The following is a 16,936-nucleotide window of genomic DNA, read 5'->3' as shown; positions in this document are numbered from 1 at the left end:
ACTAAATTATTTGAAATGTCTTTGTGTGATAATCCCCCATACATCTGGTACTTCATGCAGGTTAAAATGAAAGCTAAGAGTTATTTGTCAGAGTTGTAGTCAAGACTGCCTTAATCGAGTCCGTTCAATCAAGTCAGTTCCAAGACCAGGTCCAAAGGGAGTCCAGACCAAGTCCAGACCGAGACCAGAGCAAACTACTCCTATTCAAGACCAAGACCAAAACAGTGTACATGTCTTTCCAAATGCAAAAATAATGATTACGTTGAACAGAGATGTAGGTCTATCTGAGTTCTGTACTATACCCTTCAACAGTATAGAAACGGACTAATCAATGCACAGAAGCTTCAGAACCATAATGCACAGGTTTTTATAGATGAAATCCTTTAAACTGTTTGTGGTGATGGGGAGAAAATAAACAAAGCGTCAATAAAAATGATCTATTTTTTCCTTGGTCTGGGCCACATTCAATAGTGGCCAAGACCAAGACACGACCAAAATGTCCGGACTCAAGTACTGCAGCTGTTCTTGTGTGGTATTTGACCGATGTCTGCACTGTAGTAACAATTTCACAACCACACCATGACTCTCTCACATGCAGAAAGTGTTGTGTTGCCCTGTGCACGGCAGCTCAGGTCTTCTTCTGCGCTGACAAACGCAGAAAACACCCAATTCAATTAACACAAAGGTTCCACCGAACACGAGGAAGCCGGAGCGCCGACTTCTTTAATAATCCTTTTTAATTCTCACAAGTGCAAATAAAATGGTTTGCCACTGCTTTATTTGCACTTTGTGAAAATTAAAATGCATTACAAGTCAGCATCCCAGCTGCTTTGTGTGTGGTGTGAATTGACTCTCAAGCTCTGTATCAACATCGCAAAGCAGATGGATCATAAATATCACAGTTAAACTGGTCTGTTGTTATAAATTTCATGAGTATTCAGCCATGGCCTTTTCATGCCGTTAGAAATGGCCTTTTCATATTTGACACTCAACCCAATCTCACAAATGATTTACAAGACTAAGTCATGTACTTGTATAGTAATACATATTACATAATTTCATTTAGGTATTTTCCTATCAGAATTGCTATCGTCCTATAAGTACTGATACACTTCAGGTTAAAATTCACTTCAGTTGAAATCATATTTGGTAATAAAATGATATGGATTACAAAGAGTAAGGTTCTACAATTAATATATCCTGTTGTTTTGTTCCTGGTTGCAACTTATTTATTACTGTTTTGTGTCTCTGTGTGTGTGTGTGTGTGTGTGTGTGCGGGTGGGTGGGTGGATTGGTCTCCTACCTTTTGTTTGTTTATTTGTTTATTCATCTATTAAAAGTCATATCTCAGACACTGCTAATTGGATTTTGACGAAATTTGCGGAAATGATACATTGATACGTTGTGGCATTTTCAAAATAACACTGATTGGCCCAAAGGGGGACGATCACCCACTAATTGCATTTTGATGAAACTGATGAAACTTGGGGAGATGATGCATTTACTACATCGCCCAGTGCTAAATCTTTTGTTCATTTGTTCGCTTGTCCATGTATCATACGCGATATCTCAGGCACCACTGATCAGATTTTGACCAAACTTGGGGAAATGATGCATCTCAACACTGTGTTCCAGCATTTTCAAAATAACAGTGACTGGCCTAAGGGGGGCGCTACAATTACAGGGCAAAATAGGGTGACATATTTGTTACTGATTGGCCTATAAAGGGTTTGTATCATTTGTGGGGGACGATATGTTTACTGTTGCCTTGTTGAATGTCTGCTATGCTTGGCGTTGTTTTATCGGTGTACACTCAAGATATTTCCCCACATTGCAAGATGACATTTATGTCTAAAAAACACTGTTAAGACTCAAACAGATGCTGGCATACCACTATCTGGCAGTTGTTTATGGTTGAATCAGTTAGATAATCTCTCTTTAACACACACACTATGACTTTTTTAGTAGTTTTTCTTTCTTCCAGTCTGGTTCTTGATATACTTTTACTTGTGGCGTTTACAGGGAGTGGGAGCAATGATCCATAGAGTCATATTTCACCTGTATGATCCAAAGCAGTCTCCATCCCATTCATAAAAAATGTCAGGTAAATGTATTGGTTCCAGTCTGCTAGACTGTTCTCCCTTTTTACTTACTTACTGAGCCCTTGTGCTCAGTCAAAGTCCATTTCTGCTTGTATTATCAGTTCAACTTCTGCGTTACAATTTCTGAATCTTGTATTTTAGGATTCCAGATGACTTAGGTGACTTACTGTAGGTGTCACTGCTATTTACTCTTATTCTTCATCATTGTTGATTATTTGCTGAGTCTCTAGGTCTAGTCTGGTTCAGAGATTTATCAGAAGGCCACAAGATCAATTTCAGCCCTTGAGCTGCGCGCTACCATTTTATTGTTTACTGCCCCAGCCTTATACTGGCTCACTGCCTTTTCCTCTGAGGTGCTGGTTAAGATTTGGCAACTGGAGCAGTCCTCACCCATTCAGCCTCATTATCACCAGTATGAATAATCTCCAATCATCAGTCTGGAATTAATGGAGTTGTTTTAATTGACCTACCTGATTAAGTAAAAGTTAAATAAACAAATGAACACAATGTTCACCAACATCATTTTGGTAAGTGTTTTAAAGCTATTTGTATTATGATGATGATGATGATGATGATGATGATGATGATGATGAAGAACATCCTGGTTGTTCTTATTGTTATTATTATTAGTAGAAGTAGTTGTAGTATCATTTTTTTTTATCATTCTAATCATTATTATTAATTGCTAATTCAACAACTTCAAGGGCATCTCTCTCTCTCTCTCCCCCTCTCTCTCTATCCTTCTCTCTCTCTCCCTCTGTCTCTCTCTCTCTCTCTCCCCCTCTCTCTCTATCCTTCTCTCCCTCTCTCCCTCTCTCTCTCTCCCTCTCTCTCTATCCTTCTCTCTCTCTCTCTCTCTCTCTCTCTCTCTCTCTCCCCCTCTCTCTCTATCCTTCTCTCTCTCTCTCCCTCTCTCTCTCTCTCCCTCTCTCTCTCTGAATCACCAAAAACACCAACTCAGCCCTTTCACAGCCTGTATTTCAGTGTTTGTTTGTCTCACCTCAGTGACATTTGACCTAACAAAACAACAATCAATGGCCTACACAACAAATCCCATCCCCCCACCCCCTACCAACACACCCACCACCACATATAAACACACACACACAGACACACACACACACCACCTTCCATATGCCTTGCCCAGCTTGCACACACTCACATGATGGTCTGCTGACTGAGAATGTGCAGCCATCGGGGTTTTCCCCAGCGTTTCTCCCTGCCTGTTTTTGTCCAGAGGGAACAGTGCGTCTCTCTGGTAGCTTCGTTATTCATTCTGTTGAATAGCGGACAGGAGAGCTGGTAGAAGCCACCGGGCCATTGTCCTTGTGTTGTTGACGCCTCTCCATAAAGCAACGTTAGTCAGCTTTTTCTCACCGGAGCTATTGTCGTTTTGTTAATCACGGAGCACAGTCCATCTAAAGGTCGCTGGTTTGTCCATGTACTTCTCCGCTCCTGTGATGAAAATGCTCCAGGAGAAATGACAGTCTTTAGGGTCTTGGCTGTATGAAGCCTTTTCTCTCAGCGACTGTACACAGTTGGCTCTCGCAGCATTAGCATATAACTATCCGGCAGAATATGTCTCCCTATCCTTGGCTGTCAACCTGCTGCCACTGCATTCAGGCCAATTTCCTCTGCTTCCACCATGCTACAGCAGGGGACCAGGGTTACCCAAGCAGCCCAGGCAGGTCAAGGTGAAATTTACCCCCCTTTCCTTGTAATGATACCTCAGAATTGGTTCTCTCATCCTCTCTGGACATAAAGGGTCTGCTTCTTCTATCTGTATTCAGTGAGAGTGGATGCCGATCAGCCCAGGGGGCCGTCCTCTGACCGTTCCTCACCGAGTCTCTCCTGTAGTTTCCAGAAAAAAAAAAAAAAAACCACCACAGGTCTTTGGCTCTGTAGAGGCTGAAGGGAGAGGATACTGCTGGGCTGCTTTTGATTGGATCTCTTGTGGGTTTGGGCTGTAAGAATAGAAATGGTTCTGTCTGCTTTATGTACACCTTAACTGCCTCTGTGTTGTACAGTAAAGGTTAATTATTTCTTGAAAGTAATGTGAAGTGTGCTTTATGTGCCCTGTATAAGCAATTGCACTCTATCCTGGTGCGCCCTAAATATCGAACTGCCTCATGCTCCACTGCATTCCCTCATTGTCCCCTGATGCTTGATTAACTTTCTAAATACAAGACAGAGAAGTCAATATATCATCAAACATTGCTTAATTAATGAGATTTTTAAGTTTATTATTTACTGTTTGCTCCATGAGGTACACAAATGAGGCCTGACAGAATGATTGAATAGGGGGAAATGGCCTTTGCAGGGTAGTTTATTTTGCTTTGGATTGGAAATACAATTAATTGCTCATGGGAGATTGATCAATTTATGAGCACAGGGGATGCTGGGGCAGCTCAGTAGTTTGCACTTGAGGAGACAATCCATCTCACCATTCTGTGTTCAATTAGAGATGTTACACGCAGACTTTAAACAGTTAGTGAATTTTGAAGTGTGTTCATGCCGTATAGGGAAGGCTGTCCTTCTGATGCATCAGACACTGAGTTTTCTGTTTAAGATATTCTGTGCAGATCCAAACCTAATTTAACTGAAAAGCACATCAAAAACTGACAACCTGTGTTTCTGTGTGTCATCAGTGTTGCACCACCATATAAAGTTTTGCAAAACACCAAACCCTTTCCAAGTTAATGTCTCAAGTTTCCACCGAAGAAGCCGAAATGATAGTCCTGGCTAATATTGTTGTGAGACGGAAAAGCAGAATAGTCTGCAGGCGACGCTATAATGGAAAGAAAGGAACAGAGCTGACCTTGTTCTCTTTAGTGGCTAACCGTCATTAACATGTTTTACTGGGACTGTTCCTGTAGCAGTGTCTGACTGCCACACGGTCCCTTTGTTCTGCGTTTATTAAGTAGCCAAGCGCCATAAATGCTGTGGTGAAACGCAGCGCTGCAGCTCAACAAGTGGGACCCAATTCCAGACGTAAGCAGACTTTGGAAAATTTACACTTGCCACTGCCCTCAAACCTAAGGGCCTTGATGTTGCTGAAAAGCCTCCCGTTTCATTTTAATGCCCATTTTTTCATAACTTTTGATGCTGTTGAAGGTCACCCTGGGGAGGTTGAGTGCGGTGTGGTCTCCAGCCAAGCAAAAGTTCATGGAATGTGTGACTGATCCTGCTTACTTCACAGGGAAGGAGCGAGAGAGCGAATAAGCTCTTCAGAGAGAGAGAGAGAAAGGCTTAGCGAGAGAGAGTTTAGAGAGATAGTGGAAGACCCAGTTTGGGGGAAGATGGATAAAGAAAGAGATTTTGAGAGCGGTCATCTGAGGGCGGCCAGACTAGACAGCGCTGTGGCTTCCCTTTAGCTGGAGTTGTGGAACAGAGTAATGATAAGAGCGGCAGCATCTCAACTACCGTGATGATTAAACTCCTCGTAGAGAGAAGTGATTTGGAGACAGAGAAGAGAAAGGAGGAGAAGAGGTGTGGAAGTGCGGAGGGGGAACTGCTTTCTCAGCAGCAGAGATACTGCCTCTGGTCTAGTCTTGGCACCAGACTGTGGGTGGCCACACTGTCAGGGACTAAATCACATTTTATCCAAGCCTCTGAGAGAATTCAGTTCTGTTATTTGATTGTAATATGCTTTATGGCCTAAGTGGCCCCGGTACATGTGTCCGCAAGCTCTTTTTATGAGTGGAATACATCACAGAGCGGCTTATTTTTCATTTTTATCTGGGATTGTTTGTGTGTCCTGTAGACATTTGATATATGTTCCTTCGGGCACACAAGGGACGCGTGTTGATTGAATCAGGCCGAGGGTGATTCAGATTTATGTGAGAAAGTGGATGTGACACTATCATGGACAGGCGCTGTCAGCAGATATTTATTTGGGTCTCATGATCGTAATAATGTCTCCCACAGCTATTTTAGAGGGAAGTGAAAGAAAAGCATCCTAAAAAAACAATCGCTCAATCTCTTCCTCTCTTTCTGAATCCAGCCGGGAAGTATCCACACGATTCCGAACACCTCATTCTTGAGACAGGAGCGCTCCTCCTCGGGTCATCTTGCAAATCCAAAGTGAAATTCATGCACCGCTCTCCTCTCCCAGCGACACCTCACTGTCACTGACACTTACTGGGCCTGGCACAAAGCACCAGCTGCATTCATTTAGCGCAACCCTCTGTCCTCCAGAAACAAATCCCTTTACCCCTGCCGCACCCACTTTGTTGGCAGCCGGCATCGCCACTTCGTAAAGATAATGGAACAGATGTAGGTTTGCTCAGTGATTTCGGGTGGCCAGTGAAGATAATCAAGGTAATGACTAATTACTGACAAAGCTATGGAAGTAATTGCTTCTTATTGATCTGTTTTCATTTATGGGCTAGAGTTGTTGTGAGGCATCCACAGCATATTTTCTTGGATTTTGATGACATCTTTTGACTTTGATTACCTTGAAACACATGAAAGGTTTGCAAATCCATTTAGTGCAGGAAAACCATAAAGAGAAATGTTGCATATACAAGTCAAAAGTTTGGACACACTAAATTTTTCTTTATTTTTACTATTTTCCACATTTTTACAATAATAGTAAAGACATCAAAACTATTAAATAACACAAATGGAATTATGCAGTGACCAAAAAAGTGTTAAACAAATCAAAACTCTCTTTTCTTCTTTAAAATAGTTGCCCTTTGCCTTTAATGGAAAGGCAAAGGCTTTGGAAAGAAATTCATACATAGGCATCAACTTCAATATTTATATTTGTCTAAGAAACAAATTTCAAGCATTTAAGCATAAGCCTTTAGATCAAAATGGCTTTAAGAAAATGAAAAACATAATAGGCTACATTCAATCAGGTGTGTCCAAACTTTTGACTGGTAGTGTACTAATAATAGTATATTTGTGTTTTCGCGTACATCAGCCAAATAAATTATGAAAGAAGTCCTTTATGAAAAGATTTCTTCTCCATATTAATCTTTTCCATGACTGTGGTGCAGTTGTGCAGCTTCTGAATTCCCACAGTGAGTGTCTTAATTGGAACATGCATGCGGTCCAAGTTGTCCTTCCTGTGCAGAATGAGAGCCAACCAATGAGGAAGAAAAAGATTGGTGAGTCCTGAGTTGCTGCCTTGGAAGACTGAAATGTTCCCTCACATGAGCTGCCTTACTGGCAACTGCAGCCGAGAGATTTCCAATCCTGCTGCCAGACATACGTTCCCCTAATGACTGCCTGCTTCTCCGAAAGGTGAAAACGCACAACCAGCAGGAGGAATCCAATCATGCCTATAAACCATAACATCATCAACCAATTACAAGAATCCCCTTTTGAATTTGACCATGTATTATCCTATCCGGTCATACCTGTCTAGTTTCAGGTATAATGTGCTTTTGTCTGCATAATTGGAGCAAGGAGATTCCAATTATATGGGCGTTTCCAAACCTCCTAGTGATTCATATGCAACACACAGTATTTCCACCTGAAGAGGGCGCCCTTACAGTTCAATCAAGCGCCCTTTACCTGCCTGTGCAGAAAAGGTGTGAAGTGGTGTCAAGGGTGATGTTTATTTGGGACACAACTGAAGTCTATTATGACTTTATTGAGTAATAAGAGTCTACACACAGTTTATATGCTTTTTCATATTCAAAAAAATGTATTAAATAAAATGAGTGAAGCATAAGAGGAGTGTAGGATGTTTAAACCTTTTGTCTGGTGGCAAACAGAGGGTCTAAAGCAGCTCAGTCTCCCAAAAGCTTCTCTGACTTATACATTTTTCACATCATTCAGTTGCCACTTGGCAGATATTATCCCCGAGGCAAATCTAAATGCCTCACCGCCAGCTGGAGAAATGCTTTGTTTGCCTGCTAGACCATCAGAGAGAAGAAGACCATTGGCTCTGACGGGTTGGTGACGGTGGGAGCGGGACTGGGGGAGCGCGCTGTCTTCTCCGAGAGCGCAACTCACACACGGACTGGCTGCACCTCCTTCTAGTGGGATGAGACCAGTGCGCCGGACTGGGATGACCTCTGTGTTTTGAACTGTGTTGCTTTTTTTGGGGGGGAGGTTGAGGAGGAGGACGGCGACCTGTTAGGACGAGCGTGTTACTACCCACATGCGCGCAGTCTGGCATACTTGGGGACGCACACACACACACACACACACTCACACACACACATGCACACAAACAAAACAGCCCAGTGCAGCGCAGACAGGTTTCGCTTTTCTCCGGGCTGTTTAAAAGAAGCCAGGCGGCAGAAGAGTTACGGAGTCAATGAGAAAGCGGTTTCGGTGCAGGGGAAAAACACCTCTTAATCGAGCGGGACGTTAAAAAAAAAACATCAGCGGAACTTGGATATGGCGGGTGTGAAGACATTCGACCTTATCGTTGGAGTTGTTTTAGTTTTGCAATGTCTGGGGAATGCGTTTCAAGCCCAAGCCGAGCTCTCATCCAACGGTAAGAACCAGTGCCTCATCATTATATCATCATAAGACCTGTAGACGAGTGTGTTAGAGGTCCGCCTCTTAATTACTGGAGCTCCTGCTCAGGTCAGGAGGGACAATTGCGTCTGCAAAACATGCGGGATAATATGACTTGTCCTGCTCGCACAATAAACTGAATGGGAACAGGCGCAGGTAGAGTGCAGCGGGTTGAATTGTTCCATTTACCTCTGTTTTGCTTTCCCATCAGACTTAGCACTGACTTGATTTTTATTTATTCGTCGTATTATTTTACGGTCTATTAGATTGTGTAATTTGCATAATTTGTTTCAGCAAGGCAACACACCAGGTGCATCCGATCATACAGACGTCTTCTCTATTCATCCGTTTCAGATGCGTTATAAAGGCAAAGGGTGGGTGCGTGTGTGTGTGCGTCTGTGTGTGCGTGCGTGTGTGTGTGTGTGTGTGTGTGCATGAGAGGGGGGTGGGGGGTGTAGGAGAGATGCTCATTGTTCCCAGCGCTGTTTTTTTTTTTTTTTTTTAATTATTTTATTTTAAGGATCATTATTTATGTAGGCTAGGCTGTCATGACCTAGTAACGTCCACTTTTTTCCTTTTTAGATCAAAGACATAATGTTTTGATTATCATATTTTCACAGCAATTACAGGGTTGAGGTTTTCTTTTTCATCTTTTTTTCATGTATTATCTTCTGAACATGATTGTATATTTCAGTCAGATACACTACACCATTCACAATATGCACTCATGCAGAATCAGAATGATGTGGGAATCTCAATCTGATGTGTTTCTGAAACTGTCCCTGTGTGTGTGTGTGTGTGTGTGTGTGTGTGTGCTGGCTTGGCCATAGCACAAGCTTCTGCATTTATCTGTCCTGAGTGATGTGATGGAAACAGGAAGATAAGAGGCGAATGAGTGGTTTGCCCTTGTGTCTCTTCTCTGTCATCATGACCTAGAACATCCTGCAGCCTGGGAGTGTCATCCATCTGCAACTTTTAACACACTTGAAATCAGTAACCGCCATGTCAGAGAAGCTGACAGAGAGGAGAAGGCAGGTGCTCTGTGTGAAGAGATCCACGGAAGTCCTGCAGTGTGAAAGAGAGAAAACGGAAAAGCCTAGATTATCCCATTCCCATCATTCAAGTGGTGCTGCTGGATGTCTGCATGCTCGCGCTCTGTTGGGGCCCTTGAATATTAAAGAGAATCAACACTGGAGGATGAGGATTGGAGTGTGAACAATAACCCTACTGTAAACCTGCAGTATAGTCCCTCTAATCTGAAATCTAGTCCGTTCCATAGTGAGCGCAGCGCTCGGCCTCAGACAGACGGCTGGGTAAGTTCATGCCAACATTGGTTCTGTTCACACAGGCGCGCTCTTGTTTCCCAGGGCATTTATTGCTGGCAGCGAATTTTCATCACGTATCGGATAGTGGTTGGAGAAATGCACGGCTGCTGACAGTGACCGTAAATTAAAACCGTGTGTGTGTGTGTGTGTGCAGACCACAGAGTTACTGGAATGCATGGTTCAGTTTGGGAGAGATGCTAGCAATAATGTGTGACCATTCACACATAGACACACATACACACACCGTTTCAGTTTTACAGCCAGGTACTCAGTCTTATTAATGAACGTGATCAATCTCCTGACCTGTGCTGTGCTCTGGATCATTTGACATCAGAGCCTTAGAAAAATCAACAGCTTGTTTTCCCTTTACGCAACCCGGAGTTTGTGTCTCTCATGGGAAAGCTGTGCCAATATGAGGCACTTTAAAGCGTTCACAGATTAAGGAAAGCCCTGTGCAATGAGATTCCAGCTGCAACAAATATTCTGTAAACCTCCTCATCCATAAGGAAGAGGACATCTATCCCTCAGAGCGATTCACAACTCCATCTCCTGCTCTAGTCGGAGACAGTTAACTGTGGCCCCCCTCTCTGCTTGAGTCCCACAGTATGTAGGACAGTATTTTTAGAGGTGCTTCCCTTGTTGTAGACTGACCTCGACTCTTTGCTGCTGCTGCTGCTGCTGCTGTAAGGAGCAGCCCTGTCCTTTCCTTAGATAGGGTATTATTAATAGACAGGAGGTGAGCCCTCCACTCTGTTTAAGTCCACTGGGAAGAAACTGTGCACCATTCACTAGAAAAGCTTTCACAGTCTTGGAATGCATTGGACCGGTTCCACTATAGAGCCGAAGACGTGAGGAGAGGCTGCTGTGGGTTATAAAGGCACGTTAAGGCGTTCATGCAACTGCATTGACGCAAGCAAGCACACAGAGACGGACAGACACAAACACAGAAAGAGGACACACACACGCAGACGCACTTTCCTCCCCTCTTAGTTATCAACTAGATGAGCTGTGGAGTACATCTGGACGACATTACACAACATCCTGTGAGCTCAGCGTATTGTTTTTGAAACTGTGGCTCTGTGATGTTCCCCCGGTGATACCAGTGGCACACGCACACAAGGAGGAGAAGCTCAGGGCTGATTTGGGGGGTTCATTTGCACTCAGGTGTTTTCTGGGAGTGGAAAAGATGTTCTATCAAAGTCTGGAGTATGTGTGTGTGTGTGTGTGTGTGTGTGTGTGTGTGAGAGAGAGAGAGATAGTGAACGAGAGAGAGAGAGGGCGTGAGAGAGCGAGCGTGAGAGAAAAAAGTCTTGCACTGTGTAATGATGTGGTCTGATTTAAAAGCCTATGCCGAGGGCTGTTAATGTGCTAAGATTGTGGCTGTGTGTGTGGAATTCCTTCTGAATTCCTTCCGCTCGGGTCCGTGTGTGTGTTTGCTGCCGCGCAGAGCCGAGTCCGAGAGGGTTCGGAGGTGGATAGGGGGTTAACCAGGACAGGCAGCCAGCGATACGGAGGTCTATAGCTCCACCGACCCCGCTCCTCATCCATCATAATGCCAGGAGCTGCCTCTGCAATCATACAGACACACACTCAGACCTGTTCGCACACACGCACACACACACACACAAGTGCCTGTGTGTGTATGTCTGTGTGTGTGTGCACAGAAACAGTCGACACATGCCTGCACAGTCTGACCTTCATGACAAACACTGTCCTACTGCTGCTTTCTCTTTGTCACGCTTGGTCACAGGGGCGATTCCCGGCAGAAACTGTCTACAGAAGAGTTCTGTCCTTTCCCAAAATGGGAGGTCCAGCTTAGCCTAGTTAGGGTGTGTGTGTGTGTGTGTGTGTGTGTGTGTGTGTGTGTGAGAGAGGAGTTTATAAGCCTTCTTGGAATCTCACCCCCCCCCCTCACCCCACCCTCCTCCTCTCTCTTTCTGACATTGCACATTTCAGAACAGACAGACTGAGCTGGCCTCTTTATTGGCCCTCTGAATGACCTGCTGAAAGGATCTGCCATGAATGGATGACGGGGGTGGGGTGGTATGAGCCGCGGTGGGATGGGGTGGGGGTGGGGGTGGTGGCAGAGGGAGGGAGGGAGGGGTTTTTGTGCGGCCCTGTATGTGGTGACAGTGGGCCAGGGCGTCCGGCACAGAGGCAGGGTCAGGATCGGCCCCGTCCCGGCGCACAACACCAGCACCAGGCTCTTGTATTAGTCACGCCTGGCCCTTGTCACTGAGCGTCCCGCCCCTTTGCTCCGGGAAGGAAGCTCAGTCTGACTGCTTCAGGCCTGGAGCGGTACACCCAGTTCAATAGGCCCAGAGACAAAGAGTGAAGAGGCCACTAGTTAATGAAACCCAGTGCTGTTAAGCTGCTCTTTAGGTTTTGCACCCATTGTCTTTCATGTGCTTCAAAAGCTCTTTCACTTCTAATTGTTGCATTCGTCGGCCAGAGTTATCAGGCTTTTGCTTTGCTTTTTAATGACATCTTCTAGAAGTTGCAGTAATCACTCCCTGGCATTTGTAAATTGTACTCTGTGTCATTTTGTTTAGTTTATTTGATTAATAGAGCCACATAATAGTGGATCTTGTCTATCAAGCCACTGGAAAAGGTCAAAAATGAGCAGGGGACTTGTGTTGGTTAAAGTGGCCTTGTCATGAAGAGATATACTGTAGATCTGAATGCTGTGTGCATGTAATCGTGATGGGAACCCTCAGCATTTTCCATTCATGATAAACACTTCTTTCCGCAGATGATTTCATAGCTGCCAGTAGACCACAGCTTCGTCCACATTTAGGCGATTATCTGTTCCTCCTGCTGTCTCTGCTTCTGGATGCTGCCGTAGGAGATGCTGGAGTTAAATGTTTTTTTTCTATTTAGGTCGGAGGAATTTCCTTTTCCTTCGCCTGCAGGGGACAGTGTGAGACGATAACGAGGAAAGGAGATTTAATAAAAAGGCACTTCCCCTTCCCTGCTGACCAGTCTCACCGTGCAAGAGAGGAGAATTAAAATATGCTCTCATAGTGGTGGTTTGCAAAACATGCTACAATCTGAAGTACAGCGGGTGATGATAAGAAGCACAGGGATTAATACTCTAAGAGAAAAAACGGATGCAGATAGATATTATAAATCATCAGTCTGTGATGTTCAGTGCCTTCCAGGAGTTAAAGTGTTGTAATTAACTTTTTTGGCGTCTACTTCTACTTCAGTTAGTGATTTTGTGCATTTCCCAGAATGCCTTTCAGCTATCTCCAGAGAACAGGGGGAAGAAAAACACACCACCAAATAACAAATTGGGCCCAGAAGTGCAAGGTCTATCACCAATAGCTGTTGAACAGTGTTTACCTGTAGGTAAGGGTGGATTTTTTCCTTGAAAGTGGTCTAATCTGGCCCAAGTTAACATCAGTCATGCGCGGGGTCCTTTTCAACTTTATGTCTAGTCCTGCTTGTATGCAGAAGAGTGCTGGACAGTAGAATTAAAGCAGTTTTCATCCTGCCTCTACCTTGGGTGATAGAGACTGAGGATCTTCTGAGTAGCAGGCCTTAGAAGGGTTAAATACTGGAACTTTTAAACACGATACACGTCACTAAGTGCCTGGTATTTCATGGCATTAACCTACATTTCACATTGCTGAGTTTTATAGGGAGCATAGCATAAAACTCTCTCCGGTTGGTTAGTACTGCCTGGGCATACAGTGCATCTCTCAGCTGTGTGGTCCGTATCAGGAGTCCCTGTTGGCTAAAACCAGTTAAAGCATCTGAGAGAGGTAATGATGTGGAACACAGATGGGAGGATAGCATGTTTTGTATAAACCTGGTGGAAAGGCATTTAGTTCCTTTATTTGTGTCTGATGGGAGCGAGAGAAAGAGAAAGGGAGAGATTTGAGAATTACTTGTAGGCGTTATAGAGCTGCTGCATCATGAATTAGTGTGATTTATCTTTGCAGCCCATTTAAGCAAATTGGGAGCGATGATGATTTTTTAGCTCCATCCGGGTCATTCTTTTTAGCACCAAGCCCCCTGCAGGTGCACACACAGCTGTACAGCATAACACCAGGCGGCTTCTGTGAGTGTGGGAAATTATGAATGGCTCCCGCCGCTCTTTCACACGACTGCACCAAAACGATGAAAAGAACCCAAAGATTTGATGTGCTCACTGAACAAAGTTGAAAGAACCCGACTCTCCCGAGGAGAACCGAGCGTTTGCATGCGTCGCTATCATGAAGGGGAGGAGAGAGCGTAGCGTTTCAGGCTGTCCAGGCATGCTGGTGGAAGATAAGGGGCCGGCGGAGGACCCTGTCACCCCACCTTTCACCAGGCTTCATATCCCCAGCCCAGCAGGAACGGCGTCTCGGCTTTGTCCCGCAACCGCTGGTGTCACTCACTGGGTTTACGGCATGCTGCTACATGCCTTTGCCTATATGAGAAACTGTGTGAAAGTTTTCTCTCTTTCTCTGTTTGAATCTGTCTTACGCTCTCCCTCTCCCTCTCCCTCTCCCCCTCCCTCTCCCTCTCCCTCTCCTCTCCCTCTCCCTCTCCCTCTCCCTCTCCCTCTCCCTCTCCCTCTCCCTCTCTCTCTGTCCCTCCCGTATAATTGTATTCTCTCCTGTTTTCATCCTCCTTACTCTTTATATTTGTTGTAAATTTCAAAGTCAGTGCTGACCTTACAGCAGTGCAGGACAAAAGCATAGAAAATGCAAAGCAAAGTTAGGTGGATAGTGGCACAGAAAATGTTGCAGTATGCGACTGATTTCTCTGGTGTCTTTTATAAGGTAGACTGAGTCAGCACAATGCAAAACACCTATATTTATTTCAGTGAGTGCGATCAAATTTAACCTGACCTGCAACTCAGATTGATCTGTTTATCACACTTTGATGGCAAACTCACTCCGATAGCCATCAACTACAGTTTTATAATGTATAGCCGTTGTTCCTTCCTCTGTTGATTTAAAGCTGCCAGGCGTAACTTGTAGCTTTGGGTTTGCAATGATTACCCTCCTAATGCTGTATGCTTGAGTCTGTTAAAATTATGTTTTTAACTGTGCCAAGCGAGTCCTAGAAGACATTGATGTGTTTTCCTTGCTCTACGTCCAACAACACCGCCTTTGTTACTTTGCCCGGAAAGTGTCTGTACGTCCCTGTCCAACAGTCTCTCTTTCCCAACCAAACTCATCCTGACATTGAACAAGTATGCCCCGCAGCAATGGCTGTCTCGCAGTACAATTCACCCTGCACGACTTTGACTGGGCACAATCTTTTGGGTAAAATGAAAAGGTCTACAACCACAAGTGTGTATTTGCGTGAGGAAGCAGAGAATAGATTGTGACTTTGATGTCAAGATCAAAGCTTGTTTTCTATTTGCCACCTTTTATCTGCAATGCATACGGACAGAACAAATCCCTAAGATTCATAAGCTGGTGTTTGCTACTGTCATGTGCCTTTATTGCATGAGTACATGAGTATTTTCTGTACTCACCGGACACATCGGATGTGCATAGCGCTCAGTTGATATTATGACACACTAAATGCTGCAGAAATTTTAATTAACTCAGATTTATGGGCGCAGCAGCCCAGGGGGAATGAAACATTGCCAGTGTCATCTGTCATTGTATGTGTGGGAAAGGGAACGGTTAACATCGCTCTGTGACTTGTTTGTCCAAATGCACTCTTGAATGAATCATGAAGATTCAACTCGGCTCTTGTAATACATCTGTAATGCTTGCTAGTTAGTTTAGGCAGGGATCCGCTAGTGTTGTTTTGCCATGTTAGTCAGTTGACCCTGCAGGATCCAGGACTGACTGGAATGGGAGGATCAGGGACTCTTCCCAGAAGCCAGCGCAGATTTCTGGAGGACACGCTCCTTTTTGTTTGGAGCATACGGCCTTGGACAAGCCTAGTCCAATGTCTCCCAGCTGTCCACCCTCTCAGTCTGCGCTGAGCTCATCCTGATGCAGTACACAGGAGACCTATCTCACTTGGCAGCTCAGTCATACTGGGAGTTTCACTGGCAGTTCATGTTGAAAACAGGCACAGTTTTTCATCTTTATCTCCTCTGTCTTCATCCTGTTTACCACCCATGCTTTTTCTGCTAACCTGATCAAACATGCTTGATGATTCAGAGTTCATTAAACAAGAGAGGCACGACCGGTTTAAGAATCAACAAGTGATTCTGGTAAATGAGGCGTGGTCGGTGCCAAGTGTTCAGGTTTCCGTCGGCTCGCCAGTGCCTGCTAGCTGGGAGCTCAACCCAGAGCCAGAAACAAAGGCTGGCTTTGAGTCTTTGTGGTGATGAATTGCAAGGTGTATCAGCAGCCTTTGTATGTGTGTGTGTGTGTGTGTGTGTGTGTGTGTGTGTGTGTGTGTGTGAGGGAGAGAGAGAGAGACAGAGAGAGAAAGTGAGAGAGAGAGACTTGGCAGATGTGTGCTCTTGTGCTCTGCCCAGGTAACTGGAGACTCAGCAAGGCTTGTCTTAATCCAGCCGTATGCCCCCGCAGTAAGTCTGGGAGTTAATTGTGTTTTGTTGTACAGTCTAGGATGAACAAACAACGGCCATCTTGATCTGGGGGGAGGTCTGTGTGGTGAGGTTTACACATGTTATGAACCAGGGGCCACAGTACATCAATTTAATGGGCACAGTAGATCAAAGTCTGTGTTTGGGCTCTGTAAGAGGCTGGACAATAAATTGGCTGGTCTGGAGACTTGCTCCCAGCATCTCTATTAGGTTCAGGTATTTGTTATTCTATGTATAACTGGGCATGAATGTGTCTTGTTAAAAACAGAAAAGCAACGTTCAAAGTCTGTTTAGTGCCTGATTTATTCTGCATTTTCCTTGTTTCCCTTTAACAGACAAGACAGAGTGTGAATGTCCCTGTTTAAACAATCACATTGGCTTCTTTGCCCAAGGAAGGCAGCTCTCGACAGTTTCCTGACTCTTCCTCTAGGTTGATGGGTCTTTTGTCTCAGCTCAGCACTCGCATCCAGCATTCGCTCACACCTGAGTGTCAGTGAGAGTGAATCCTCTTCCGATCT

At 44.6% G+C, this 16,936-nt stretch overlaps 1 protein-coding gene across 1 annotated transcript in view; it reads left to right on the top strand.

Moving 5' to 3' along the window:
- Positions 1-8,188: 8,188 nt before the first annotated feature.
- plxdc2b (plexin domain containing 2b) overlaps positions 8,189-16,936 on the top strand; it is a 77,978-nt gene continuing 69,230 nt past the window's right edge. The window contains exon 1 of the mRNA XM_071525770.1: positions 8,189-8,559. Coding sequence (XP_071381871.1) covers positions 8,460-8,559 — 100 coding nt within the window. The 5' untranslated portion in view covers positions 8,189-8,459. The remainder of the gene's footprint in view (positions 8,560-16,936) is intronic.

The sequence above is a fragment of the Centroberyx affinis genome, unplaced genomic scaffold (genome assembly GCF_046629955.1).
Source record: "Centroberyx affinis isolate AG114_WGS23_722 - 3 ecotype Tasmania unplaced genomic scaffold, CSIRO-AGI_Caff_v1 ptg000109l_1, whole genome shotgun sequence".
In the NCBI taxonomy this organism is placed as follows: Eukaryota; Metazoa; Chordata; class Actinopteri; order Beryciformes; family Berycidae; genus Centroberyx; species Centroberyx affinis.
The sequence above is the reverse complement of the archived record's forward strand: the minus strand, read 5'-3'. Positions and strand labels throughout refer to the sequence as shown.